At 40.8% G+C, this 26,730-nt stretch overlaps 1 protein-coding gene and 1 non-coding gene across 3 annotated transcripts; both read right to left on the minus strand.

The window, feature by feature from the left end:
• Positions 1-757: 757 nt before the first annotated feature.
• tnip2 (TNFAIP3 interacting protein 2) lies at positions 758-5,911 on the minus strand. 2 transcript variants are annotated; one of them, XM_036517172.1, is made up of 6 exons: positions 5,244-5,911; positions 3,102-3,401; positions 2,368-2,457; positions 1,804-2,088; positions 1,548-1,667; positions 758-1,429 (listed from the first exon to the last, which is right to left on the minus strand). In XM_036517172.1, the coding sequence occupies exons 1-6, from the start codon at positions 5,565-5,567 to the stop codon at positions 1,160-1,162; spliced, it is 1,389 nt and encodes a 462-aa protein (XP_036373065.1). In that variant the 5' UTR covers positions 5,568-5,911; the 3' UTR covers positions 758-1,159. The 2 variants fall into 2 exon arrangements, with proteins under 2 accessions (XP_036373065.1, XP_036373064.1); XM_036517171.1 differs by having other exon boundaries at positions 3,102-3,404.
• Positions 5,912-7,088: 1,177 nt separating this feature from the next.
• Positions 7,089-7,162, minus strand: trnai-aau. Its single transcript has one exon. It is a non-coding gene; the product is annotated as a tRNA-Ile (tRNA).
• Positions 7,163-26,730: the final 19,568 nt, after the last annotated feature.

Below are 26,730 nucleotides of genomic sequence, written 5' to 3' on the forward strand. Positions count from 1 at the left end.
AAGTTAAAGTTTTTCACTGTGTTTTTTATATTCAAACTGAAGTTCGCAGAGGCATCTCTGTTTTGTCATTTCGCCCACTAATGTGCCCAACTCAGAAATGGCACCGTCTGCTCATTGCATGTATATAAAGTGGGACTGCAACCATGCGGCAGTTTGAGTTTGAGTGCTTGGCTTTTTTAGAAGGTGGGCAGTTGGTTCTCCTTCAACCTCTCTTGAAATAAGCGTGCACCCCCCCAGGTAGTGCAGGTAAACAGGTCAACACATTTAAGGACTGATTCATAACACCAATACTCATTTTGCAATATATTTTAAAATACATAATTTAAGTAAGTTACTTTACAGTCTTTACATCTTCACGTATGTTTACAAATGCAGGAGCTAACCAGATACTGGCAGCAGATTTATGGACTGTATATATATATATATCACATTTAATCACAAACGCAAGTAAGGTATTGCATCTGTTACAAATAAAATAAAAATAAAATTCATGAAACAATAATTATAACCTTAACAGCATCATATTCATAATTATCATATTCATACCAGCATTCATTATCATAAAAGCAGCATCAGTACCATAAGAAACCACAAAAAAGCTTATACATTTTCAAACATTAATCTAAAATGATCTGTTTTGGAAAATCACTCTTTCAACATACTTTTGATGTCAAGAAAGTGCAGAGTACACAATAACAGATTATGCTTAAATACAGAAAGTACTGAAGAATATTAAAATTGGATGAGGTATATCGTTTTTTTGTGCTGGGTCCGACCATTTGTCAGAGTGGCTTGCTTTTGGATTTACCAAACACCCCCTTATATTATTTGTAAACAATAGATGAATATATATAGCTGTAATAATTATAGGATTTGATTATTTGTCATGGATGACAGCTTAAATGACATGTGAGTGCAACCCTGCTGTTTCAAAACAGTCATAAGGAAAAATGGCATGTTTACACTCTGTGGATGAGCAAATGGCAAACTCCCATCCATACAACCTGTGTGTACATACATGCATTAGGAAAAAAGTCCAAAACAGTAGCTGAGTATTTCTACGCCAGGGTGAGCAGGTGAGCCCTGGAATTTGCGTGTGTCGGACGTGTAGCTAGTGGTTTTACTCCCGATTACTCCCGCCGCCGGGCCCCTTTTGCAGTCACAAATTGGCGCATTCCTCGCAGTGCTTCAGGTACTCGGACGTGTGGTCTTCGTCGTAGGCGGTGAAGCACCGTGGGCACTGCAGGTCCGAGATGCCGCACCGACCGATCCGGCCCGCGCCCTGCCCAGGCTGCCCGCCGGGCCGCTGCGGCGCCAGCTGGTCGGCGGCGTTTCCTAGCAACGGCTCGGAAGGCTCCGGCTGCGGGCATGCAGCGGAGATCCTGTTTCCCCTGTGTACCCAGCAGGCGACCGGAGGATCTCTGGGGTCCTGTGCAATTAACGGACAAGCTCGTTCAACATTTGCTTAGCATCGCACTGATCATGGAAGGCCAGAAATGTAAGCCTCTGGAAAGGTGGGTGGAGGTATGTGGAGGTGTGGTCCTTGCCTGCTTTTTGTGGAGTTTCTGCTGTAGCCGTAGCACCTCCTCTTGGAGATCCTGGATTCTGCTTTGCGCTCTCTCCCGATCGGCACGCTCCGACTTAAAATCGTCTGTGTAAATGAGGACCTGAAGAGGAAATGAAATGGGATTTAGTGTACAGCATTCTACCAAGCTCGGGACAGAATGTTACTGCAGCAGAAACGTGATTTTGAACACCACTGCGGCTTCCACACAAACCGGGTGTGGCGCGGTGGGTACTCACCTGCTGCTCGAGAGTCTGGATGCGCTCCTTGTTCTTTATCCTCGAGTCCTCCAGCTCCCTGCTGAGCTTGGCACAATCGTTCATCTTCTCCTCCAGGAGGCGGTTCAGCCTGGCTATCTCCTGCTGCAGCAGAGTGCCGCTGGCCGGCGCCGGCCCCGTCCCAGGCCCCGCCCCTACCCCGGGACCAGCAAGGCGTTCGAACTGCTTCAGCGTCTGACATAGCCCCTTCACATACTCCTCCCTGCTTGAGTCATACTTCTGCCACTGAGCGTTCAGGCTCTCGACCTGGGAGAGAGAGGGGCGAAACACGCTTGGTAACTGTGTATTCTGCTGTGTCCCCACATTCACCTCAGCGACACAGGCACAACGCAAGCTTGAGCTGTTTACTCCTCCAAAAGTCATGCACCTAAGTCAGGATAAATCTGCTTGACCTTTTTAAGTGTCCTATTCAAAATCACAATGATGGCCAAAACTGCAATGCCATCAGAGCGATCGCAAGAGAGACAGGAATGTGACAGACACGATGAATACGACGCAGAAATAACGGTGTTAAAAAATGCTTACGTATGCGACTCTCTGCTTCAACGCTGTGTTTTCCTCTTGCAGTTTGCAGACTAAGGTGTTGACATGACCGGTGTTTGAGGAGTCGGCAAACTGGATAAAAAGGGAAACAAGAAACCAGATGATATCATGGGCTAAATATCCCACAGAAAGGTACGGGCAGGATACCAACATCAACAGCATGTTCTGTAAACACAGCAATGAGTCACTGCCATTACCCTCTCTGCTGTAATAATATGCCACTGCAATGATAATGGAAATCACATGGCTTGTTGCTTCCTGTATGTTTTGTTGTTCGCACGGTCATGTGTTGTCTCTGTCATCTCTACGTTTGTGCCATTGCTTTGTAAGTTATTCAAGGTATGAGTGCTTGCCAAGTTCCTCCATGCAAATGTAAAGGGGGGGGGGGGGGGGGGGGGGGGGGTGTGTAGCATAATGGTCAAGGAGCAGGACTCATCACCGAAAGGTGGCCGGCTCAATTCCCCATGGGGGCACTGCTGCTGTACCCTTGGGCAAGGTTATGGGTTTCAAACACTTACTTAACCCACAATTGCCTCAGTAAATATCCAGCTGTATAAATGGATAACATTGTAAAAACCCGCAACTGATGTAAGTCGCTCTGGATAAGAGAGTGTGCTAAATGACAACAATGTAATGAATGTAAACAGTAGCATTGGTAAATAGTACTACACAGATGGTAGAAGACCAGGACACATTTCCCTGTCCCTAAAGCTCACCTCTTTGGCCTGCAGGTCAGGTGGCCGGTGCTCCGCCGCTCCATCCCCCTGGCTCTCCCTCTCCAGCCTCCTCAGCAGCTCCTGACACACCCTGACGGTGGCCCCCAGCTGGCCCCGGAGCTGGTCGGCCTCCTCGGCCAGCGAGGTGCACAGCACGGCACCGGTGGCCCGGGCCCGCTCCTGTTCCGACAGAGCCTGCCGCAGGCTCCGGATCTCCTGGTCCTTCTGGTGCTGCGGTACGTTGGCGATCCGCCACAGTTCCCGGTCTTTCTCCCGCACCTCTTGCTGCAGCCGTCCGATCTCCTGTGGGAACGCCAGGCACACACACAGACACACACACACACAGAGCTCAGTTTAACAGGTCTGTTTGTGGCGGCACAGCAAAGTAAGCCGGCCCACGTTGCCACTTCTGCCCACAACACGCTGAATTTAGAGCAACTGTAAACTGGTTATTTCCTTCACAACCACAACAACCCCCCCCCGCCACCCCCACCTCCCCCCCTACACAGATGAGGTGGGACTAGTCACAGTTTAAACTGAGATGTTCAAAGGGAGGATAAAACCTAAGGAAGGTGTTTGTTTGGACATTCTCGAATGACAAGAATGACAATGGCATTTTATTTGTAAAACACTTTGAGCTGCAGTTGCTGTATGAAAGGTGCTATTGAATTAACAATATTTATTTAATTTTATCTCATTTTATTGTATAATTCTGACCTGTAAGGGCTCTTTACTTGGTGTGCTTGCAGCTTCACTTGTCACTTGTCATGTGTCACTTGTAGTTCATTTTTTCTAAAATAAAGCCATTAGGCCACTACAATGATCCATTTACACAGTCCTTTTACCAATTTAAATGAGGTGGACTTTTAAAATATTTTTACAAATTATGTTGTCTTCCACAGTTCACCTAATACTTACATATTAGTCATCAGTGCATGTCTTCAGTTGTGACTATAGGCCTAATGCTCCAAGCTGAAGGCCACTTTCAAACTCTTTGTGGCTCACAACTAAGATTATTATCTTATCGTACCTATTTGAAGCAGTCTTAAGCCACAGAATTTCAGTTTGCTTATTGAATCATTCTTACTAAACTGGATTGACTCAAGTCAGGTGCTGGTTTTAATTTCCGAAGGTTATTTTTTTACTCATTTTATGAGGCAAAGCTGAACTGTAACTTGCCACTCAACACTGAAACTGTTGTTACGTCTGTGTAGAAATCCCCATTCAATATTTGATTAAACAATGCGTTTGCTTAATGAAACCACTGTCATTATTTTTGATTTGTAAGGAAAATAGCTTCTTCTGTTTGGCAAGCCTTGTAAAGACTCATCCTAGCAAAAGTCAATTTCCTCACTTGATACATCGTGACTGACTGAAGGCAACTTCGATGGACATTTTACTGTGTTCAAAGCTTTCCTTTCATAAAACTTCTAAACGGGCGAACTCCACGCAATGCAGCGGCCTGTATGTCACAAGTTACATAAGACTTCGAGGTCCTGATAACGTTACCCCCAGCGAATTTAGATCCACTCTTAACGACGTAGGGGTGCATCGTGTAAAACACGTCTCATTGTTCAGCTTTGATTTGAAGCTCTCTCTGCTATTTGCGCATTGAGAAAAGCAATTGTTTCTGAATGTCGGAGAAACTAAGTGATATATCGTCATGTGCGCTTCTCGCATTCCGAGAATATGGTGACTTATTGTCCAGATTCAGATACTGAACAATGTTCATATCGCAACCAAGACTGCAACCACTCAGCGTTAAATATGCATAGGCTAACATTTACACCGAGTCTATCCCGTTTCGTGAAACTGAATGTTGCAGTCACCTGTACCGACAGCACTGCGCACAGGCAACGGTCAAAGAAATTAAGCACAAAATAACCCACCTATTTTGTAAATTGATGCAAACTGTTCATAACCTTCAGTCTTTAAAACACACAAATCAGATGTGTGATACTCATCGCTACGTTTCAAGGCGTAGGCTACTGCAAACGGCCATATTTCCTAAAATATGTTTATTTATTTGGATTTCACCGATATTAACCACTTGAGGTCACGTTTGTATTGACGGCCCACAGATTCCATTTAGCGAAATTATACAAGGTGAAAGATCAATCATTAAAAAAACACTTTACTCACTAATTTGCTTGTCTCCGACTGCTGCGCAGCGCTTGTCTCAGTGTCTTTCAGTTTTTGTTTTAGATTACTGATCTCTTTGCACAAATTCTCCAACAGTGATTTAGAAGGACCAAACACCACGGGCTCCTCTCCTTCCACATTAAGACATGTACCCTCGTATCGTCCCAATCTCGCTTTAAGATCTGCAATTACGCTGTCTTTCATGTGTATCTGACGGTTCAGCGAGTCGATTTCATGCCGCGATTCGTGACAGAACGCGTTCAACGTGTTGATGCTCTTAAGTCTGTTTTTCAACATCTCGTCTGCCACCACTATGCTCTCCATGCCAGGTCCTCCTCGGCTGTATCCAACAGAATCAGATCCCAAGCGAAGACATCAGGGGTCCCAGGCTGTTCCACCACGGAGTCGAGTTGTTGTACGAGTTAGTTGTCATGAGCTCCACCGCAATTCTGCTAATTTAGAGAGAAGGTCAACGGTGTAAGAGATAGGGCGCGTTCAATTTCGAAATAATATTCCTGCACTGAGGGGGGGGGATTTCCTTATGGGACTTCCCCTACATAGGCGGACTTTCTGGTACTCTATATCCTGGCAGTTTGGGATGCCTAAAATACGGCTGCTCGTCACGGCTTTGCTGGATACACGCTTTCATTAATGAGAGAGAGATTAAGACTGCATGAAAAACGCCTTAAGACTGTAATGATCACTTTGTTTCACTTTTTGACTGCGGTTGGAACATAGCTGCAAGCCGATTCTGCTACTGCGCATGCGTGTGTAACTTCCGATAACTGCAGAGTTGGAGGATTACCTAAATTAGAGGATTATGTACCAAAGAAAATATAGAAATAAAGGTGATTAAATTTAGATGTCAGAAATACGTTTTTAATTACAAAAGCATCGTGAACACAGAGGGGAGTCAACTATCCTGGTCAACAACAGTTGACAAACAGCAGTAAATTATACTCTCGTCACCGGAATGAATGGTGCCTCATATGTTCCAATATATGACACAAGATGGAAGTTACGCTTAGCAAAAAAGTAGCTGTTGGAGAACTCATTTTGAGATACGACAGTAAATTCCGACTAGAGAAGTTTGACAGAAGTATTTACAGATCGGTCCCTGAAAAGCATTTCCTGAAATAGCACTTACGGAAGCGGACATACTGTGTTATTGTAAATTTTTAGTGCACTCTAAGGTCTGATGTGTGGATAGCGTTGCACATTGCCGTGGTTTCTTTAATTATGCTGCATACCTGCATATCATATTAAATATGAATTTGAACAGTCAATTTCAGTAGCCTACATGAAGCAAGCAGACATGAAGACAAACGAAATTAATTGATTCAAAGACTTGAGTCCATTGTATTTAAAGATAACACAACAGCTGTTCTTAACTTCTGTATTACTATTTCAGATGTCTGAAATATCTGAAATATTTATAATTTCATTACATGAGAGATGAAATAAAAATTAATTTTCAGAATGTGAGTTGTACAACTCTCGTCGAGCAGGCAAATTATGCTTGGGGATTTGCCGTAGGCTATTACAAAGATGGGTATTTTTTTAATTGGGGCTTTCCGATATTGTTTAAAGTGGGGCAACTTGGGAGCTTCTCGGGTAGCCTAAATTTACCTTGTGAGGCACAAGAAGCCACGAGTAGGCTACTGATTAGCCTGTATGGGAAGACTGCCCGTAACGTTACTGGGACATCACTTTAAAGGTTTAGCATGAGAAACTGAAGCGCCTTTGTTGGTTATGAAATCCTTCGTGTTTGTTCGTTACGTTGTATCGTGGTCACCATTTTAATAGTTTAGAACACAGAGGACCAAAAGTGAAGGAAAAGATGACTGGCCCGTACGGGGATCGAACCCGCGACCTTGGCGTTATTAGCACCACGCTCTAACCAACTGAGCTAACCGGCCGGTACTTACGGCATGATCTATGAGCTTTTATAGTTAAGCCTAACATTCTTAAGGCAGTTGTATATGTCAAACCTGACTGGGATAATGAATTAATAATCACTTAGATATTATAAAGGGCTTATCTTAACTGCCCTTGAAAAGCAAGCTGCTGCTCATTTTGTTGAGCTGAATTTCCTTAATCTTTTCTTGCACAGATCATTTTGGTTGTAATATGCTGAGATTTTGATTTTTTTTTTTTCATTATTACCAGTAGTCGGTTTTGTAATTGCTACCGCTTTCGATCGACCCCATCCCTTCGCGTCAGGTCGAGTAACAAATAAAGTTAAAAAAAAATTTCGGGCGGAGTTCGCGCATCGAGTTGGGTTAAAGTTACAATTCCAGGCCCATGCAGACAGGTGGCAGAGTGATAGCTAACCGCTATGGGCTGTGCTTTTGAATCTCGTCAGCATGTGCCCATACAAACACATAGCCATCTTCAGTGGCGAAAAAGATGTACCAAAGGCTATTTAATTCATCAGGTTTCACCTTTTACGACTAAGCATGGCCATTATAAGAACGCAAGCTTATTAAATGAATGATGACCGATATTTGCAAGGATACCGGGCGCCACAAGGCAGCGAAATTTAAAAAGCGTGTTTTTATACTTGCCAGGACCCAACGGAGTGATCCACCTGGAGCTAAAAACGAAAAGGCTGATAAAGGCAACAACTCTGCTAGCACAAGAATGTTCTGATGGATGGAATGAACGGTAGTAGCAGGCATAACATCCTGAAGACGTGTAAACGAGTCTTCCTGAGACACTATAGGCTCTTTAAACCGGATTAAGTTACAAGAACATTTAAGATTAGCAAACAAAACGGTCAATGTACTTTACACCCTGCAAAATTGTGTAGCGATATCACTAGATAGACAGAAATGTGTTTGTTTTTTGGTGTCTTAAAAAGACACACAAGCGAGCATGCTTATATGCAACTGATAGACTGATAAAGCTGTGATTGCATCAATGCTGCTAAAGTCTATGTATTGTGCAGTCTCTAAGATATTGAAAGAGCAGGAATGCAAGAACATTAGGAGGCTTATGAGGTTATTTTATTATTATTTCTTTTATTGTCAGACGTTCAAAGGGGTTACAAGCGATAGTGACGAACGATTATTGTTTCTAAGTGAGCTACACAGTGTTAATAACATTAAACTGAAGAATCTCTTTCTTCCCCGTTTCCTGAATTCACATTTTGTTCTTCAAGGCAGCGTTGTTGGGGCTGTCGTTTTGGTTCTTGTGGTCTGCGCCGTTGTTGTCAGTGTCATTTTCATTGTCGGCCACCACATAGTGATGTCCAAACACCTGTAGAGATATCGCACTTTTTATAGTGTTTTTGTTCATAAGTATTCGCATTACATTATATGCATTTAGCAGACGCTCTTATCCGGGGTGACTTCCAGCTCAACAGAACAGAAGTTGGACCATGTTGTTAGACCATGCTAACAACATTCCCAGACAAGTGCGTATGAGCACAACACTGTTCGAGCCCAACCCTAAGTTAACTTGTATAACCTGATTAGACAAGGGAAGCCAAGGCAAGCATGCCACCATACACCAGTCACTAGATCACAGAATTCAAAACACATATTTGGAGGAAAATCTGCATGCTTCAAATGAGCAAAGGACCAGTTTAGCGAAGGACCGGTAAGAGACCGCCATGCGGTTTGCTTACCGGTGAATCGACCTTGGGATACTGGCCAGGGGGAAAGACGTAAAGGTGCTTGTAGACGTAATATCCATCATGGAATGCACGACCTCTGTAGAACATCTATGTAATGGACATGGACAATGACTTAAATCAGGACCACATACTCCATACCATCAAGAAATACAGATTTCAACATAAACCTGACGGCTGACGCACCTTGACCTTTATGTCAGTGTGGCAGTTGCTCTTGTTTTATTTACTTTACACAACGCTGTTAACTCGAATATGTGGCAGTGCACATTTGGAAAGGCTTATGACCATAGTTGTCGGTACAGTGTGCATGAAATATTATAACTAGCATTGGGAAGAGTAGATGAATTTGGACTTAGATCCATCAAAGTAAAACAATTACCCCTTGCTCATCAAAGCATCTGGTTCCGTGAGCACGGAATGGATGACGGAAGACCTGGTTGGATCAGGAAGCATAAAGTTATAATGATGAAAACTGAGAAGAGTAACCAATGAGATAAGCTGTTCAGCAATAGTGTGAAAATCACCCTGGCAACCAGCATCAGTGATACATCAGTCTGTAGTTCAACATTTCATACTAGGGGTTTCAGATTTAAATAACACTGCAGTACTGTGCTGTTAACTTCAGTTTAACTTCACTCAAAGGTCTGAATACTGAGGTAATTGTTGTTCAGAGAAAAAAAAAAAGAAAAGAAATACAACATATGACTTACCATCATCCCTGATGCAGCACTCACAAGGAAAATGCAGAGAAGCACAAAGGCTTTCATGATGTCTTCATAAGATGAGGGTAGAAATAAGGGTTAGAGGAAGACAATCAGAAAGGAAAAGCCATTCTTACTGATCAATGTAAAATGAAAATAGGCACAGTTAATTATATTTTACTGACATTTACAGTGTGCCAATAGTATTACTTGTAAATAATCATACAAACAGTAATTCAGTCTTATATGTTAAGAATTCCAATGCAGAATGTTAGCAAAGTGAGTCATCTAGCATAAACAGGTAGTAGTTACCGCTGAATTTCTTTTCTGACGTCTTGCTGAACAAGAAGGTTCGGGGGTTTGTGTTCTGACTTCCCTGAAAATGCTGCTCATTTTATAGGGTCCTGCCATGTTATATCACTGCCTTGGCAATTTCATTGCGCTAAATTTACGTCGCCCATGTTCAATTTTCTCTGTGGGCTGAACAGCAGTTTATCTCTGCAGGATTACAATGACTTCGCAACTTTTGTTTCGTAATGCATGTTTCCCAGTTCATTCATCTTCACCCACTTTTAATATATTAAAAAATATTAGCTCAAGCGATTAACGAGCATCATAGCCCACATCAAAATCATATTATCTGATGTACAGTTTATCTCACAATTACATTAACTTTTATCAATGTAGAATGCTTAAAGATCAGCTAAATAAACAGGGTATGGCGTGTGAATGGTGCTATACAAACTTTATTTTTTGTTATTATTATCATAATTATTATTACAGTGACAGTAATATTCATGCCATGGTACTACAAAACAATCACTGCCCTTGACAACAATAGAGGCACTATTGACTAATAAATGTACCTAAAGGGGTGACAAGCTGTGATTGGCTGCTCTGAAGGTGACAATAAATAGGTATCTAGGATATAGAGAAAAAAGGAAATATCTTATTCATCATTGTAACCAGTTAAGGGTTGCGCCAAGTCTAATAAATATGTGTTTGCTTGTATGGCTACTCTTCATTTTTACACCAAAGTTTTCATCTTATTACCATGCCCTTATTTCAAGAACCAGTTCACAATGCTGAGAGTCATCACATCTAAAATGAAAATGTATTTAGCAAATTATAATGGAGATACATTTCTCTGTAATTTCTGAGTTCTATTTCAGTGACTAAATTTCATCTAACAGTATATATGCAACACCAGAACAATGCATGTGTTCATAATGAATGCGCTTAAATTTGATCCCACATTTAATTGTGTCATTATAACATTAAAATAACAAGTAGCCACCCACACAACCTAAATCTGGAAGGTGAAAATAGGAGTGCAATATTTGAGACACTGACATTTTTATCATGGGAATGGAAAAATATTCCATGAACAAATTTGGTTTGCTACAAAAATGTAGATAATATAGGTGTGTGTCATTTATATTGCTTATATATGCTACTGCAGTAGTATTGTACTGGAATTTGCATTGGAGTACGTGCTGATTGTATTTGTTTTGTATTTCTTTGAAATTCAAGGCAACAATCACATGGAGACATCTCATCGACAAATCAAAAGTGGAATTGACAAGTGTACAAAAAAGCAGCTTTATTCATGTAAGTAGGACATCGAAACAGACAAAGACAGGTACACAATATAAAAAATTTGGTACAAAGATAAAAAAGAACAAGTAAAGACTAATATTTTAATTGTGCTACCATGGCTATAAACTCAGTCAGCATTTTCATAATTATTCATAATTTCAATGCATTTGTATGTGCATGCCAAGAAACTGAAAAACATTATCATTTTATTCATTCATGCTTAATTATTCACCATTAGCTCTCAAAATGAAATTAAGGGACATAAGACAGATGCATATCATCTGACAGTTTTCTTTCTAAACATTATAACCTCATAGCAAATATAAAATTATTTGTAAGTCAGTCTATAACATGTAAGCATTATTCAACAGGCTTGTATAATTTTGGCAGTTTACAAAGCTGTATGAATTTAGTGACAACATTACAAAAACGTCCACTTTTAGCACTGTGCACTTTCTCCACGCTAATTCTCATTGTTCTTCTCAGCATCCAAGTCCTCCTCCACCCCATCTTCCCTATCCACATAATTTCTGTGTTTGTGTCAATATTTTAATCATAACCAAGCTACTTTCTGACTTCATCTTCACTACTGTCCTCGGTGTCTTCTCCATCATTCTCTGTCCCATAAAGGTTTTCCTCACCTTCTCTGTCTGTATTTTCATCATGGTCCCCAGTCTCTTCACCATCACTGTCTGTCCCATGAGTATTGTCCTCAATCTCTTCACCATCACTTTCTGAATCACCTTCATCTCCTTCAGTCTCTCCACTGTCTCTATCTGAACTATTAGTATTTCCCTCGGTCTTTTCACCATCACCATCTGCATCTTCATCTTCATCCTCAGTCTCCTCACCATCCCTATTGTCAGTAGCTTCCGCAGTCTCTTCACTGTCTCTATCTGAACTGTCAGTAGCTTCCTCAGTCTCTTCACCATGAGTATTCTCCTCAGTCTCCTCATCATCTCTATCTGAACTATCAGTAGCTTCCTCAGTCTCTTCACTGTCTCTATCTGAACTATCAGTAGCTTCCTCAGTCTCTTCACCATGAGTATTTTCCTCAGTCTCCTCATCATCTCTATCTGAACTATCAGTAGCTTCCTCAGTCTCTTCACCATGAGTATTCTCCTCAGTCTCCTCATCATCTCTATCTGAACTATCAGTAGCTTCCTCAGTCTCTTCACCATGAGTATTCTCCTCAGTCTCATCACCATCACTGTCTGCATCTTCACTTTCCTCCTCGCTCTCTTCACCATCACTGTCTGAACTGTCAGTAGCTTTCTCAGTCTCTTCACCATCCCTGTCCTCAGTCGTTTCCTCAGTCTCTTCACCATCCCTGTCGTCAGTATTCTCCTCAGTCTCTTCACCATCCCTATCCTCAGTAGTTTCCTCAGTCTCCTCACTGTCTCTATCCGAACTATTACTATTTCCCTCAGTCTCTTTATCACCACTGCCTATCTCTTCAGTTGTTTCATCAGTCTCTTCACCCTCACTCTCTTCGCTATCAGTATTTTCCTCAATATCTTCACTCTCCTCTTCTGTCTCCTCACCCTCACTGTCTGAACTGTCGGCATTTTCGTCAGTGTCTTCTCCATCCCTGTCGTCAGTAGTTTCCTCAGTCTCTTTATCGCCACTCCCTGTTTCTTCAATGGTTTCTTCTTCTTCTTCTTCACCCTCACTCTCAGAGCCGTCAGTGTTTTCCTCAGTCTCCTCACTATCACTTTCTTCATTGGTATTTTCCTCAGTCTCTTCACCATCACTGTCTGAACTGTCAGTATTTTCCTCTGTCTCTTTATCTCCACTGCCTGTTTCTTCAACAGTTTCCTCAGTCTCTTCATCCTTACCGCCTTCACTATCAGTATTTTCCTCAGACTCTTCACTTTCCTCCTCTGCCTCCTCACCATTGCTGTCTGAACTGTCAGTATTTTCCTCAGTCTCTTTATCACCACTTCCGGTTTCTTCAATAGTTTCCTCAGTCTCTTCACCATCACTGTCTGCATCTTCACTTTCCTCCTCACTCTCTTCACCATCACTGTCTGCATCTTCACTTTCCTCCACACTCTCTTCACCATCGCTGTCTGAACTGTCAGTATTTTCCTCAGTTTCTTCACTGTCTTTATCCAAACTGCCAGGCTTTTCCTCAGCTTCTTCACCATCCTTGTCATCAGTATTTTCCTCAGTCTCTTCACCATCACTGTCTGCATCTTCACTTTCCTCCACACTCTCTTCACCATCACTGTCTGAACTGTCAGTAGCTTCCTCAGTCTCCTCACCATCCCTGTCGTCAGTATTCTCCTCAGTCTCTTCACCATGAGTATTCTCCTCAGTCTCCTCATCATCTCTATCTGAACTGTCAGTAGCTTCCTCAGTCTCCTCACCATCCCTGTCGTCAGTATTCTCCTCAGTCTCCTCACCATCCCTGTCGTCAGTATTCTCCTCAGTCTCTTCACCATCCCTGTCGTCAGTATTCTCCTCAGTCTCTTCACCATCTCGATCACCTTCCTCTTCCTCAGTGTCCTCTGTACTCTCTCCAGTACTGTCACTGTCACCCCTCTCCTGGGAACAAAACAATGAAATCTTAAAACTGAATTCTAAGTAATGTGTTGACATGCAATATATACACACACATATACACAGCATATGCACATGTGTACATGCACCTGTATATGCATTGTACACACACACACACACACACACACACACACACACACATACATGCATATACATATACATAAATTCACACACAAACTGAGCTAAATGATAGAATGAAAAGCACTCATGGTATCCATCCGTATATCTGATGCATGTGAGTCACTATCATCAACAAATCAATGCAACATTTCTACCGCAGCCGGACAAATTACTCATAGGTATTCTATCATTAGCCAGAGAACAATTCATTAATGTCATTACTCACCATCATCACTATCATAAGAGAGACGTGTACACAAACATATCATTGCCAACAGTTATGCAAAACTAACCCTGCAGTGCCGATATAGTACTCTCTCAAATAACTTTTTGGAAGGAGTTAGATAATTGTCACGTTTCATTTCTTACCTCCTCACCACCTTGTCCACCTTCACCTTCCTCCTTTCCTCCATGTTCTTGCTCCCCTTCTTCTCCCTCTTCTTCCTCCTCTCCATCTTCTTCCCCCTCCTCTTCCTCCTGCCCTTCACTATTCTCATCTCCTCCCTCTGTCTCCTCTCCTCTTTCAGCCTTCTCCCCTTCATCAGTGTCCTCCTCACTGTCCTTTCCATCTCCATCCCCTCCTCCTTCACCATCCTCCTCCTCCTCTTCTTCCTCCATCTCCTCGTCTTCTTTGTCATCCCCATTCCCATCTCCTTCCTTGTTCTTCTCTTCCTCCTCTTCCTCCTCCTCCTGCTCATTTCCATCCTCACGCTCTTGTCCGCGTTCTTCCTCAAGTTCTTCCTCTTCTTCTCTTTCACCACCCTCCCTCTCACCTTCAGCTTCTTCTCCATCCTCTTCCTCTCTTTCTACTCCTTCACCCTCCTCCTCCTCCTCCTCTGGGTCCTCTTGGCCTCCTGCTCCTTCTTCACTCTCCTCCTCTCCTCTCTCTCCATCTGCCCCATTCTCCTCTCCACCTTCTCTTTCTTCTTGTGTCTCTCCCCCTGCTTTGATTACTCCATCTTCCTCGTCTACCTCCTGGGAAAGAGAGATCAAGACCGAGCCTCATAAGGACAGTTTTCTCATCACAGTGGCCACATTTTTAATTTCTGTTAAGCTTATGAATCTATCACTCTGTGTAAACTGTATTGATACTGAATGACTGAGATCTGACTACAGGTGTTGTAAGTACTGTTATGTAGAGAATTGTTCATGCAGAAGTTTGAATACAAGTTAAAGTGCATGTTAAATTTCAAAAGCTATTCATTCCACCATGCCTGTTCAGAGACTGATTCAGACACTGCATTTTCATGTTCTTACTAATTTATAATAATGGCAACAACAAGAATAACACTAGAAAGAATACTAATAACAAGGAATTGACATATTCCAAGCAATCAATTGCTGTGTCAGTGTCTACAGAATCTCTGTCCTATGGAAAACAGCAGAAATGGTACAAAGTTCAGTTAAAACAACTATAATGCATTGCAAACTCATAAGTTACTGTGCTGCTTTTTAAACTACATTATCTTGCTTTACATTATCTTCCTTGAATTGCGCCAGTAAAAGCTGTGTTGTGCAAATGTTTTAAGAGCATGTTTTCTGCCAGTTAGAAGCCACTCCGGATAAGCAGGACTGAGCAGGTACAAGGATCAACGCATGACTTGAGGATACTTTGCTGCCACCTAGCGATCAAGACCTGTGATCCCATCTTAAACATTATTGCTAACTCTTACGCGCTCATGCCGCTGCGTTAGACAGTAATGGTAATGCAGAGAATCCACGAAGTGCTCTCTGCAAAAGCCTGGATTGAGGAAGGAAACAAGGCTATAGCTCATGCAATCCACAAAAGGTGAGTTTGTTGCTCACCCTCATGGCCCCACGGCTGTCCCATCTGGCTGGACGTTCCCTCTGCAGCTACGTGGAATATATACCAGTTAGAATGGTTACATCAGCTAAAAGAAAATTATTTAAGCAATAATTACCTGCTGCAAAGAGCTTTTTAAATTTATTAAGTTTTGTGATAATATTGTAATTGTGATTATGTGATGTGCATACATTTTGATATCTGGGCAAAATCGGTATGGAAGAAAATGTAGCATCACTGGAACGAATAATAATAATAAATAAATAAAATAATAATAACACATACTGGCCAGGCAGTGGCAGCTGCCAGCATACTGATGAATATGAGAGCAATCTTCATTGTATTACACACTGTAAAGAAACAAAACAAATAACATGGCAATTTTACAACTTTACACTGTTTTTACTCAGAGGTTGTGAACAAATATAAATGCAGGCACATGATGGAAAAACAAGAATAATATGCATAGTTTTTACTACTTGATGATCAAGTTTAAATGTGATTGTAGAGAGTATGCGATTTATTTATTGTCTAATATTTAGTCCTTTCAAATGCATGCATGCCACTTTTACAATGTCGCTTTTTGACAAAACCATGCAATCTCCCAAAAAGGACTCTTACCTGGGTATGCACAGAACCAAAGAGCAAAGTTGCACAGTCAAACAAACAAATGAGATGGCAGTATGAAGTATGAAGTTCTTCGGTATGTATTGCACTCCACAACACCTTCACACATGAAGTGCCATTTATTTATTTTAGGTGCCCACAGTGATTTTCTTCTCCACCAATGAGAATGCTGCTGGAGAAGGAAAGGGGTCATTGTGAGGTCATAGTGACACACATACAAACATGAGAAGAGCAAACAGAAAAAAAAAATACATATGGGTGTGGCTGTACCCACGCACTGGTCAGACAATTCAGAATTTAATATAAAAATGCATTGCACCTCTTTTTTATTATTGGGATAATGAATTATTACTGGAATTATAAATAGGAATATTCCAATTTAGCAACAGTTATTTTTAGTGGAGTATTGTATTTATGAAATTAGATGGATGGGATTGAATTTGTTATTGTTTGCCCACATCTATCCAAACACAATCGCATGTTTTATGAAAATGCTAGTTACCTCTTTAAAGAACGACAATTAGCCTTAGGGTTGCTTAAGTCTAGCCTTCCAAGGCTGCAATCCAAAATGTTTTCCAACTCATTTTAAACAAGCAACATTCTCAAAAATAGCAAAGGAAGGTCCACACTGTTTCAATCAAAGCAATCATTAGGTGGATAAGTGGTGGGCTGGAATGAAAGCCTACAGACACTGTGGGCCTTGAAGACCATAGCTGAACAACCCCTCATCATCATCATCATCATCATCATTGTTAAATAACGACTGTAATTACAATTATGCCTTTGAAGACAGTCACATGCAGAGATCTCAGTACTTTCCAGGCAGATACAAATCAATGAAAAAGATAAACAAATTTAAAAAAAGATGAAGAATGTATCAAGGTTTCACTCAATGATTAATGTCCAACAAGGCAACCTTCAAGTTCTCTTCAGTAACACAGAATTCTGCACCTATTCCATGTCAAGGGGAACTCAGTCTTGGTCTCGAAGGGTCCAATCTGTTATCTTTCCTTTCCTTCTGAGTGCTAAGAGCATGCAGTTTAAACAGTTTAAAGTAGGCAGTTTAAGAGTGTGCAGTTTAAATAATTAACTACCACCATAGCCAAGCAGACTAATCTGCTTTTGTCAGTTCTAGAGTCTACCTGTCATTCTTAAAATGGGGGTAGACTCCCAATGGTCTGCTGAGATGATCTGATGGTATAGACAACAGTCTTTGATACATACTCTGACTGAAGGCTGGCACTGATACTACATCAGTACTGAATCAGGAATGAAAGAACCACTAACGGTGGGTGACTACAGACCATGTGTGGGATACACCGCAGTAACTACAGGTGATGGTCGGCCACTAACGGTCTTTGCTGCGGGGGGGTGTCCCCAGCCTCAGAGAGCTGAAACATGTGCTAGAAGGTAAATACGAAAATACTCAATATCTTGATCATCCAGTCACTTTAATTCATGTAGCCTAATTATTTGTTCCATTAAGCAATTAACGGGCTTAAAAAAGCTAAGGCCCCCAATGAGTTGCCAGCAGTACTTCTTGGCCACAGCCAAACTCTTGTCCAGACTTAGCCTCTGTTTAATAACCACTAAGACTTTCAAGACTGCAAAGCCAGGTCAGCGATGATGGGGATGAGACTGCCGAGGCGGTGAAGTTCCTGTCTGGAGTGAGAGTGCACCGATGGGGCCTCGCTCCACAGAAATGTGGATCCGCACACTGATATGCGACGCCGTCTCACCCGGGCAATGAAGGGGTCAGCGAATTGTTGGCTCTTTGATTTGTCAGGCTTTTTAAATGAGGATCCCAGAATGTAACTGAAACTTGCAGACACTCGCATACAGCAGTGATAGTGCCCTTGCTCCAGAACCACCCACGCAATATTTATTTCCTTATTTTAACACCGTCCTGCTTTGCCAGAACCAACTGCAGCCATAGCAATGTGGTTTAAACCATTAGCCACACTAAAGCCCTTGTCTCACATTCTGACTCACTATATTACTGTATTTCCCAATCTGGTGCCTTTGTCACTCATTTCAAAATACATGGGCAGCCAAAGTCTTAGAAACTAATAGGGAAATATTGAGTGGGAAAAACACATTTTCACACTATCTTTAAAAATAGCAATTCTCTCCTTTACCATATACTGTAATGTTACATCCATCCATCAAATTATGCGATTATGCCAAGTCAAAACGAAGATTTTTAAATTTGTTTAACAATTACAAAAATGCGTCAACATTTGTAATGATTTTACATAGAATCATTTGGATGAGGGAACATTATTTTTGCTGTCTTTACTAACAGCACCCCAACTTTGATCCGATACATATGTATATGTGTATACATATATATGTACCATTTACAGAGATAAGTTATTTGTGACTTACCCAGTTCTGCAATATCACTTGATCTGACTGGACCCGGAAGATCTGATGAATTACAATCAAGGTATTCAGTTCTGAAGACAAAATGTCAAAACAGTGAATCCTTTTTTAAACTCCCGATTAAAGATTCTGTAAAGATGCAACAACTTACTCTTTAATTTGATTTCAAGCGTCATAACATTCAAGACCTAATTTTCATACTGTTAAACGTATTTTTGATCAGTAATCAGCTCTCAAACCTTATCAAAGCACACAGTCACTACGCACACGAAAGAACCGTAGCAGTTAATTCAGCAAACAGCCTTGGAATAAGTCCAGACATAAGTCTTGGATGATTACCTTGAATGTATAAGCATAGGAGTTCAACTGTTTTCCCACAAGTCTTAGTGTAAGAACAAGAGTTGAGTGACACTGAATGGATGAGCGTTTTGAGACGGACACGTTAGTCTGCTAAAGAAACACCTTTTTATTGCAGGGCTGTGGAGTCTCGTGCTGATGCAGTGTGTTAGTGTTAATTATGGAGGTCGTCCAGTGGAATGGAGAGTGAACCAGGCACACAGAAATTAACCCTTTCTTTCCTGACACTGAGCAGTGGCGAAGAGCATGGCAACGAACAGACAACCTAATTATTCGATTTATTATGATTTTTAAAATACCAATGATCAACTATTAATATTTTGAAATGTATTCTTTATTTTTGGTGAATCCATGGTAAGTTACATAGCTTGTGCTATAGTTTACATGACATTCACCACAACACACTGCTTAATGTGGCTAAAATATGCACAGAACCAGGCTGACATTTTAGAGCAATGCAATGAATAATATGATCAACTAGATAAGTTTTAGATAAAGAATAAGAATCAGAATAAGAATAAGAATTTGTGAAGTATTTGTTTATTCAGATCCACAGAGGAAGTCAAAGCATTCACTGTTTCTCCAAGAACTATAACAGCAGGCAGACCGAAATAAAGATAATACACTAAAATAATTTGCAGGCCTTTCGTGGTAATAGAAAGGACTGATATTGGCTTTTGATGGTTTAAATTTAGAATACTTCCACTGCAGCGGAAAGTAGTAACTGCAGATTCTCCAGTAGAGAAAGATAAGCTGAATACAACAGCTGGTGATACATTATTATACATTAATTTCATTTCAGAATTGGACAGATTTGCTTCCAGGTCATCTATTTCTGCTTTCTTACTGATATTCATTGAGGGATGAGTGGAGAGTGGATCAGATTTCACTATTTATTTGACTGTTCAAAAACATTATATTTTTGGAATTTTAGCTTGGGTGGAACCAACTAAAATAGCTATCTGTTACTATTCTTGTGACAAATTATAATTAAAGCTTGAACTGTTGAACTGAATTATTGGCAGACTTGCAAAAGAGGTTAATTAAGTCATTCCAAAATGGTTTGGAATTTAATGAAACTCCAAGCTGTCCACATAATATGCTGGTTTTGCATTTGTGGTTTCAAGACTTAGATTTCTTAGAACAATTATAAGATTCCAAAGTCCAAATTATCTCACATTGCAACCATATACTGAAACCAATGAGTTGATTCAAAGTTCAGAAATACTGAGTGATCGTCTTTAGCCTGCACAGATTTCATATATTTGCCACTAACCGTGGACATTGAATACATATATAATCCTAAAATTCATGAAGAGTTGAAACCTACCCCACTTCATTGTAAATTCATGTTTTGTGCATTGGAGCTGCCAGCTGGAGGGGTCTCATCAGATGCAGACTGCAGGCCTTCTGAGTCCCTCAGTGCTTTTGGTCAGGCACTGTGAGACCATTTATTTCCTGGTCTTCAAGGTTTCACCTGCACGCTCAACAGTCACATTAAAATATATCCAGTCTTATTTTCCCTTCTCCATATTGCATATAGCTGTGTTCTTTTTAGTGCGTTGTAAGAAATCCCCAGTCTTTCTGTGATCCTACCAGTGACAGGTGCTCCATGCAATACTGGATATATATGTCCCCTTAGTATAGCACTTCCGGTGATGCCATTTCCTCTGCTCTCCTCTACTGTATCTGTCATCTGTATAAGGGATGAGGGCAAAGACGTTGTGGCTCTGGAGTGCTCCAATGAGTTAGATTATCCAGGTCCCTCTAAATATTGAAATATTGAAATACTGCTCTTACTGGAAGAGAGAGAAAAGACAGAGACACACACACACACACACACACATTAGTGACATATCCATGAAGTCAGTCTGTAATAAATTAATGTCACTACTGATAATACTAATAGATGATTCTACACACACACAGACACACACAGACACACACACACACACACACACACAATTTGCAGGCCATTTATCGGCATGGAAAGCATTTGTAGCGCATTTACCAGAGGGAAAAAAAATAAATTGCATTTTTTTTTTCCTCATCTCTGTTTCTTCTCTGAAAATAGCCCTTGAAAGAAGACAATGTCGTTTCTATAGCTGCCTTACCTTGGTCTCATGCACTCTCAAGATGACGGTTTCTCCATCTGTCTGAGTCTGAGGTGGCAGTGAGCCTTTCGAGATCAAAGGGTGCTGTTAAACCAATTCAGCTGTGACAAGACTGTGAGGAGAGCATAGAGCTACACTATGATGCAGGTCGTGTCACCAAGTGACTCTCACTTTCTCTCAGAGAGGTACTACCACCACACATGACTGTCTCTTCAAGACATATATTACTTTAAAATGCCCCCTCTTGCTAATAGCTGGGACACCTGGGGGTAAAATTGATGCTTTGGTGTTCCAATGTATACAATTACTCATGGGAATGAAAGTGGGGGGTTGAGTTTTCAAGCAGCAGAGGTTAGCTTTATTCTGCCTATGGAGAATGTGTATACTCACGCCACCCAACCATCGGCCCTTAAAATTTGACCATTCAAATGTATTGTATGATTACTTCATGTCTAACGTCTAAAAAAAATACATGAGTGTTACTAGTATGTGCACATAGCTGTATTTGACCATCTTGTTAGGATTAAGGTAAAACAAATGGGACACACTATATTTTGCTACAGTGCTGTTTGCGTGGGACAATGTTCCCTCTGTAATTGTACTGAAACTGAAATCCCACTTGTTTGACAGTCCATATGAAAAATAAATATATTGTCATATCTTGACAGATATGTTGTTCACACCAAGAATATATTGCAAATACAATATATACAATATTAATGCAAAGCAGAAATATATTGCAATATACCATAAGGGCAATTATTTTCATTTTTCAATAGATTGAAAAAAATATATAAATAAAAATATGTTCTCTGAAATATGTTCTCAATATATTACTTTTTAGTATGGGAGCATAACTATGCCTAGACATAATATATGCACTTTGTTAATTACTCAGACTTGTACAACTTATAGAATAGGCATCATTTTTAGAAAAAAAGTTTTATTTCTTACCAAAGTCCAATTATAATTCAAAATGATTCCCCCCTTTCTTAACTTAGAAATGGCTCTTCTATTGCAAAGCAAATTTACGGAAGTTTTTTTTCTTTGGTGAGGTGTAATCATATCTGGTGAGAGGACTGGGTCAGTCAGGAAACAGCTGAGGCCTACCGAGCACTTAAAGATTTACAGCAGTGAAGCCACGAAACTGAAACCTGTAATAACTGTCCTTTTGAAGACCTCATTTTAAAAAAACACTGGGGCGACGTCTCATTGTGTCATTCGCCCTCAAATATTCACACACATCAGTCATATGCGAGAGGAGTGCATACTTGCGGGGGCTGATAAACCAAACATATTCACAGCAAAAAAACAATTAAATAAATCAATTGGTGCCTCTAACTGTAAGCTGCTGACCGCTGTATGTATTTGAGGTGACAGTCTTGTGGTAAACCCAAAAGATGCAGCCAGTCTTAACCTCTGAGCTCATATATTTCCATGATCTCCATAGCAACTGCTTCTGTTTCTTATATTTAAAAAAAACTTGCTTTTTATGTTTAAGTTCCTTTTCTATGGTGTCTGTTAGCCTTAGCATCGCACACACCATTGAAAATGAAGATATTAGCCCAGACAGTTTAGTAATCATGTGAACCAATAAAGATCCTTGGACATTTGTGAGAAAAGTCTTGTTATACTTAAGGCCTTAAAGTCATATCTTAAGTATTCATTAAATAGACAGTCATACCAGATTTAAAACATCTTTTAATTCAAAATGTTTAATAAATACATGTTTCCTTTAAGGATTTTGGAGGTAAATAAATCTCAAATTTAAGCAGATACTTGACAAATACAGACATACACTTTCAGTAGAAATTACATTTCAGGTTCACACCTGATTAAATACAAAGAGAGGCATAAACAAACACAATCAATCAGCTTAACATGAAATCAGAATAAAGACATTCTGTTAACATGAATTTGCACAATACTTTAAGCTTCTGCATCTGGATAATCATCAATCATATAAACATGTTTATGCTTTCTGCCTGTTTTTCAACCGATATCAACAAACACATAGTCTAAACTCATGTTTGTTATCTTAATACTTTTGTGCTATCAATCCACTATAGCATAATTCATGCATATGTGAATTTTGCAGGTTTGCAGTGTTTAAATGAGTGGTTACATAATTCCATGTTGCTTTCCATCTCCTTATACTGGAAAGCTATTGAATGAATGAACTACAACTTATATTCAGCTTCTGGTAAAGAAAAAGAAAAAAAAACACTTTGGACTGGCTCTCCATAAGGACAGCGTGTCTTTGGTATTATGAATGAATGTAATGAATGAATGTAATGTAATGTATAAACGTGCTCTCCATCCCTGCAATTACTCTTCTATTCACAATAGGTTTTGGACACAATTTATGAATGCGAATGTAGTATTTGTAGTATTTTGATAACTATTAATGTTATCATGCCAATGCTGATAATACATTACAGAGTGCATTTAGAACAGATGTCTTAATCCTTTTGTGGTAATACAGTACAAGGTTAAAATATAATCACATGCAGTAGCTCTGACTTTATGAGCTCAAGAGGTTATTATTTAAAATGTATCAGTGTTTATTCAGAATATGATATTGAGTTAAAGATAAAGGAACTGGGAAAATGCACATAAATGAGAAATAAGGAAAACTAATTAAGATCAAAATGTAATGGATTCAAGGAACACAAAAAGTAAAAAAAAATTCAAGTTATTACAGACGTAACACTGGTAAACTTCATTATTCATCTAAACAAGAAATACACTTGTTGTCTCTTTGCCATACACATTTATGATCCAATTCCTAATCACATTGCTTTGAGTGCTAGTAACACTGCACAATTTTTCCTTCCCTAATATATACTGTATGAGATTACAACTACTATTTGTTTCAAGGGGAAGATTAAATCAGTACAATAATAATAATAATAATCTAACCATTTTAGAGGGAAAGACTCATTAGCACCCTGAACACAGTAGAGGTCTGGATGTAGGGGTTGATGGGAGGGGTTGATGTGGTGACTCGGAGCTCTGGCAGGACCTTGTGCTGAGCCCTACGCTGTTTTCCCTGAAAGCTCAGTACCTTTAGCCCTCATGCCCCCCCCCCCCGTTACCACATGTGGGGCTCTCTCGGCTCGTCGTCGGGCATCAGCAGGTCACCCACGGAGTCGCTGGTGTCGTCGTCCTCGAAGGAGCGCGGGCGGCTGTCGCAGTCGTTGCTGTCGCTGTTGCTGTCGCTGTCGGCGCACTCCGGGGCCTTGCGGCTGCCCCCCTCGCTCTGAGCACTCTCCCGGCTCTCCCGGCTCCGGCTGGCCGCGTCGCTGGTGTCCGAGTCGCCGCCGTCCTGCGAGTCCTCCTCGCTGGGCGGGTCCTCCTCGCTGGGCGGCTCTTCCTCGCTGGACTGGTCTTCCTCGCTGGTGGTGTGGTCACTCGCCGCGCTGTCTTCCTCACTCTTCAGGTTGATCTGAAACACTCTGACCCAGCTCTGGAAGTGCCGAGTCACATACGGTTCACTACAGTGGATGCCATCACTGCTCTGGAATGGCGTCATTAAACCTGGCCCAGGTTACTCTGAGTGATGTTCACTATAGTGGATGCCGTGATTAAACCTGGCCCAGGTTACTCTGAGTGGATGGCGTCATTAAACCTGGCCCAGGTTACTCTGAGTGATGTTCACTACAGTGGATGCCATCACTGCTCTGGATGGCGTCATTAAACCTGGCCCAGGTTACTCTGAGTGATGTTCACTATAGTGGATGCCATCACTGCTCTGGATGGCGTCATTAAACCTGGCCCAGGTTACTCTGAGTGATGTTCACTATAGTGGATGCCATCACTGCTCTGGATGGCGTCATTAAACCTGGCCCAGGTTACTCTGAGTGATGTTCACTATAATGGATGGCGTCATTAAACCTGGCCCAGGTTACTCTGAGTGATGTTCACTATAGTGGATGCCATCACTGCTCTGGATGGCGTCATTAAACCTGGCCCAGGTTACTCTGAGTGATGTTCACTACAGTGGATGCCATCACTGCTCTGGATGGCGTCATTAAACCTGGCCCAGGTTACTCTGAGTGATGTTCACTATAGTGGATGGCGTCATTAAACCTGGCCCAGGTTACTCTGAGTGATGTTCACTATAGTGGATGCCATCACTGCTCTGGATGGCGTCATTAAACCTGGCCCAGGTTACTCTGAGTGATGTTCACTATAGTGGATGCCATCACTGCTCTGGATGGCGTCATTAAACCTGGCCCAGGTTACTCTGAGTGATGTTCACTATAGTGGATGCTGTCATTAATACGCCGAGTTAGCCCCACTGTGCTCACCTTGCGTATATTCTCCTCACTGCTCCTGCTGTTGTCTCTCGTGTTTCCATTCTCATCAGAGTGGCTCTGCTCAGAAACAAAAAAACACGACTATTCAAATTCACTCCATTTGGTATCATTTGTAATATATAAAATGTATTTTGACATAATATACAATGTTATTACTTATGTTCTGGACTTCATGTTTAACCGTATGGTGACAGTTTGTTCTAAATGATGTTGAGTGTTACCTCATGAGAATAGCTGTTGCTCTCTTCAGACGTCTGTGTGAAAGCAAGAGATTTCAGGGCTGTTACATTACAGTACAAGAGGGCTGACACCATATTAACCAGAGTTTCAGTATGTGCTCATGATTTCACACTTAGGTCAGCAGAGCGGAGTTAGGTGTTGTGGCTCACCTTGTCTTCTGTTGTGGTTTCCACAGACTCAGATGTCTGAAAAGCACAAGAATAAAGAACATTGACAAGCTGAACAGCTGAGACAATGAGAAACATACTGATCTGACATCAGGTCTATCACCAGTGTGCCAGAGTTTCACCTTTCTGACTCATTCGTAAAAAGGTCACTGGACATTTGTTTGGTTATTCGGCATTTGTTATTTTGTTTATTCATCATTGTTATTTTTGCACACAGGAATATACATACACTACAGTAAAGGCTGTATTTTGAATGATTCAGTGTGAGAATCATTCAGTGAAAGCTGGATTTACCTTGTCTTCTGAGGTGTTGTCTTCTGGGGATGCCTGTGCATAAGAATGAATAACAGGATGTAACCAAATGTATGCCATGAATCCAAATGTATGGGAGGGATATCTAACAATACTGTATATATGTACACTGAGGGCCATAGATGATTTGTAGTGATAATGGTCTTAATGATGAAAGGGCAACCATCTACATTTCTATTGATCTACTTCCCTTTTCCTTATTTAAAATACAGGGAAATAACACGAATCGGTAAATCTATATTTTGATATTGTCTATATAAAAGTCATAAACTTACCATACTTTCAGAGGTATTTTCTCGTGAGGCCTGTAAAAAAACAAACAATAGCATTATAAGCATCTGGTGAAAATCTGTAGCCCCCAAGGACTTTAAAAAGGCCATCTGTTTCTTGTCAAACGTCTATCAATCATTTATATTACATTCCATAATTTAAATGTGATATATGAAATGCTCTGTTTGAAGGCTTTTTAAATACTATTGTTCCTTTAGATTATACTTGTGTTTTATACATTTAATGTTATATATTGTATTATAT

The sequence above is a fragment of the Megalops cyprinoides genome, chromosome 22, assembly GCF_013368585.1.
Source record: "Megalops cyprinoides isolate fMegCyp1 chromosome 22, fMegCyp1.pri, whole genome shotgun sequence".
NCBI lineage: Eukaryota > Metazoa > Chordata > Actinopteri > Elopiformes > Megalopidae > Megalops > Megalops cyprinoides.

Excerpts from the sequence above, each read along its gene's own strand:
- tnip2 (XM_036517171.1), bottom strand. The coding sequence starts at position 5,567 with ATGGAGAGCATAGTGGTGGCAGACGAGATGTTGAAAAACAGACTTAAG. Across the intron at positions 2,089-2,367 it reads TGAAGCAGAGAGTCGCATAC|GTCGAGAGCCTGAACGCTCA; the intron begins GTAAGCATTTTT and ends TCTCTCTCCCAG. Across the intron at positions 1,668-1,803 it reads TCCAGACTCTCGAGCAGCAG|GTCCTCATTTACACAGACGA; the intron begins GTGAGTACCCAC and ends TTTCCTCTTCAG.